This window comes from Mandrillus leucophaeus, unplaced genomic scaffold (assembly GCF_000951045.1).
Source record: "Mandrillus leucophaeus isolate KB7577 unplaced genomic scaffold, Mleu.le_1.0 Scaffold159, whole genome shotgun sequence".
Taxonomy (NCBI): domain Eukaryota; kingdom Metazoa; phylum Chordata; class Mammalia; order Primates; family Cercopithecidae; genus Mandrillus; species Mandrillus leucophaeus.
In genome coordinates this window covers 1,734,734-1,736,657 of record NW_012101576.1, presented here as the reverse complement: position 1 = coordinate 1,736,657, position 1,924 = coordinate 1,734,734, and the positions used below count along the sequence as shown (strand labels likewise).

Sequence of the window (1,924 nt, the reverse complement as noted above, 5' to 3'; positions counted from 1 at the left end):
CTAGTGGAAAAATTTTCTCAGCCTCTTCTATAATAACCTTACAACTTTGTATCTATTTCGTATGCAATAGGAGCAATTAGAGACTTCTGTAGAGCAATGGCATGATCAAATCATGTTAAAGAAGATTGATTTGTCAAGAGTAGGTATAATGAATAGGAGTGAGGAGAGGGCAGGCATAGAAACCAACTAGGAAATTAATATTACTGCTGGCAAGAAATTTGACAATAAAATAGGAATAGGAGTCTTGATGAGAGATTTTAGAAGTTTTGCTTATCTGTACATCAAGAATAATGGTCTGTAGTTCTCTTTCCTTGTAATACTTTTGTATAGTTTTGGCATCAGAATAATGCTGGCCTCATTAAATGAGTTGGGAAATAGTCCCTCTTCTGTAAGGAATATTTTTCTGGAAGAGGTCATGTGGAATTGGTATTACTTCTTATTGTCAGGTCATGTGGAATTGGTATTACTTCTGATTGTCACACATTTTACCTATATGCATGTTATAAAACCCTCAATACACTGATGTTGGTTTTGTTTAAAAAGTCAATTATCTTTATAACAGATTTAAAAAATAATTAAAACTCTCATATATTTATTAACAAAGTTACCACTTATAGCGTTTTTTATTCTTTTGTGTAAATCTGTATTTCTACCTGGTGTCACTTCCTTCCAGTATGAAAATGTTAACATTTCTTGTAGTGAAGATATGCTGGTAATAAATTATTTAAGTTTTTGTCCGTCTGAAAAGGTCTTTATTTTGCCTTCATTTTTAAAAGATATTTTTGCTGGATATAAAATTCTAGGTGGCAGTTTTTTTTCTCCATTCTGCACTGTAAAGATTATCCCACTGTCTTCTTATTTTCATTGTTTCCAATGAAAAATCTGATGTCATCTTTATCTTTTTTATCTGACTGCTTTTAAGATTTTCTCTCTATGACTAGTTTTGGGAAATTTGATTATTATGTGCCTTAATGTCATTGTCTTCATGTTTCTTGAGCTTTGGGTTCATTGAGCTTCTTGGACCTGTGGATTTATAGCTTTCGTCAAATTTGGAAAATATTTGGCCATTCTTTTTCTAAATATTTGCCTCTGTCCTACATCTCTATTTCAGGAAATCCAATTACATATATATTAGGCCACTGAAATTGTCTCACAGCTCACGGCTCTTTCTGTTTAAAATAAATTATTTCTGATTTATTTTGAATACTTTTTATTGCTATATGTTTAAGTTCATTCATCTTTTCTTATGTAATTATAGTCTACTGTTAATCCTATCCAGGGTCTTTTTCATCTCAGACATTGCAGTTTTCATCTCTAGAAGTTTGGGTTGGATCCTTTTTATATCTTCACATACCTACTTATCTCTTTGTATGTACACAAAATGTTTACAATATCTTTTAGTGTCTTCATCTGTTAGTTCTAAAATCTGTATCATTTCTTGCTTCTTTGCAAGAAATTTTTGATTGGATATCAGACATTTTAAATTTTATCTGCTGCTTTTTGTCCAACATCTTAGCAAGGCTGTGTTTACCACTGCTCTCTGAGCTTTGCAATGCGCTCAAGGACAACAAGAAGAAAGATGCTGGAAAGTTGGCCAAGAAAGACAAAGACCCAGTGAACAAATCCAGGGACAAGGCCAAAAAGAAGAAGTGGTCCAAAGGCAAAGTTCAGGACAAGCTCAATAACATAGTCTTGTTTGACAAAGCTACCTATAACAAACTCTGTAAGGAAGTTCCCAACTATAAACTTATAACCCCAGCTGTGGTCTCTGAGAGACTGAAGATTCGAGGCTCCCTGGCCAGAGCAGCCCTTCCGGAGCTCCTTAGTAAAGGATTTATCAAACTGGTTTCAAAGCACAGAGCTCAAGTAATTTACACCAGAAATACAAAGGGTGGAGATGCTCCAGCTGTTGGTGAAGATGCAC

At 34.1% G+C, this 1,924-nt stretch overlaps 1 protein-coding gene across 1 annotated transcript in view; it reads left to right on the top strand.

Annotated features, from left to right (window-relative positions):
* The window catches only part of LOC105536442, a 51,210-nt gene that overhangs the window by 43,228 nt on the left and 6,058 nt on the right, over positions 1-1,924 (top strand). Inside the window, exon 4 of the mRNA XM_011975856.1 lies at positions 1,517-1,920. Within this exon, the coding sequence (XP_011831246.1) occupies positions 1,517-1,920 (404 nt within the window). The remainder of the gene's footprint in view (positions 1-1,516; positions 1,921-1,924) is intronic.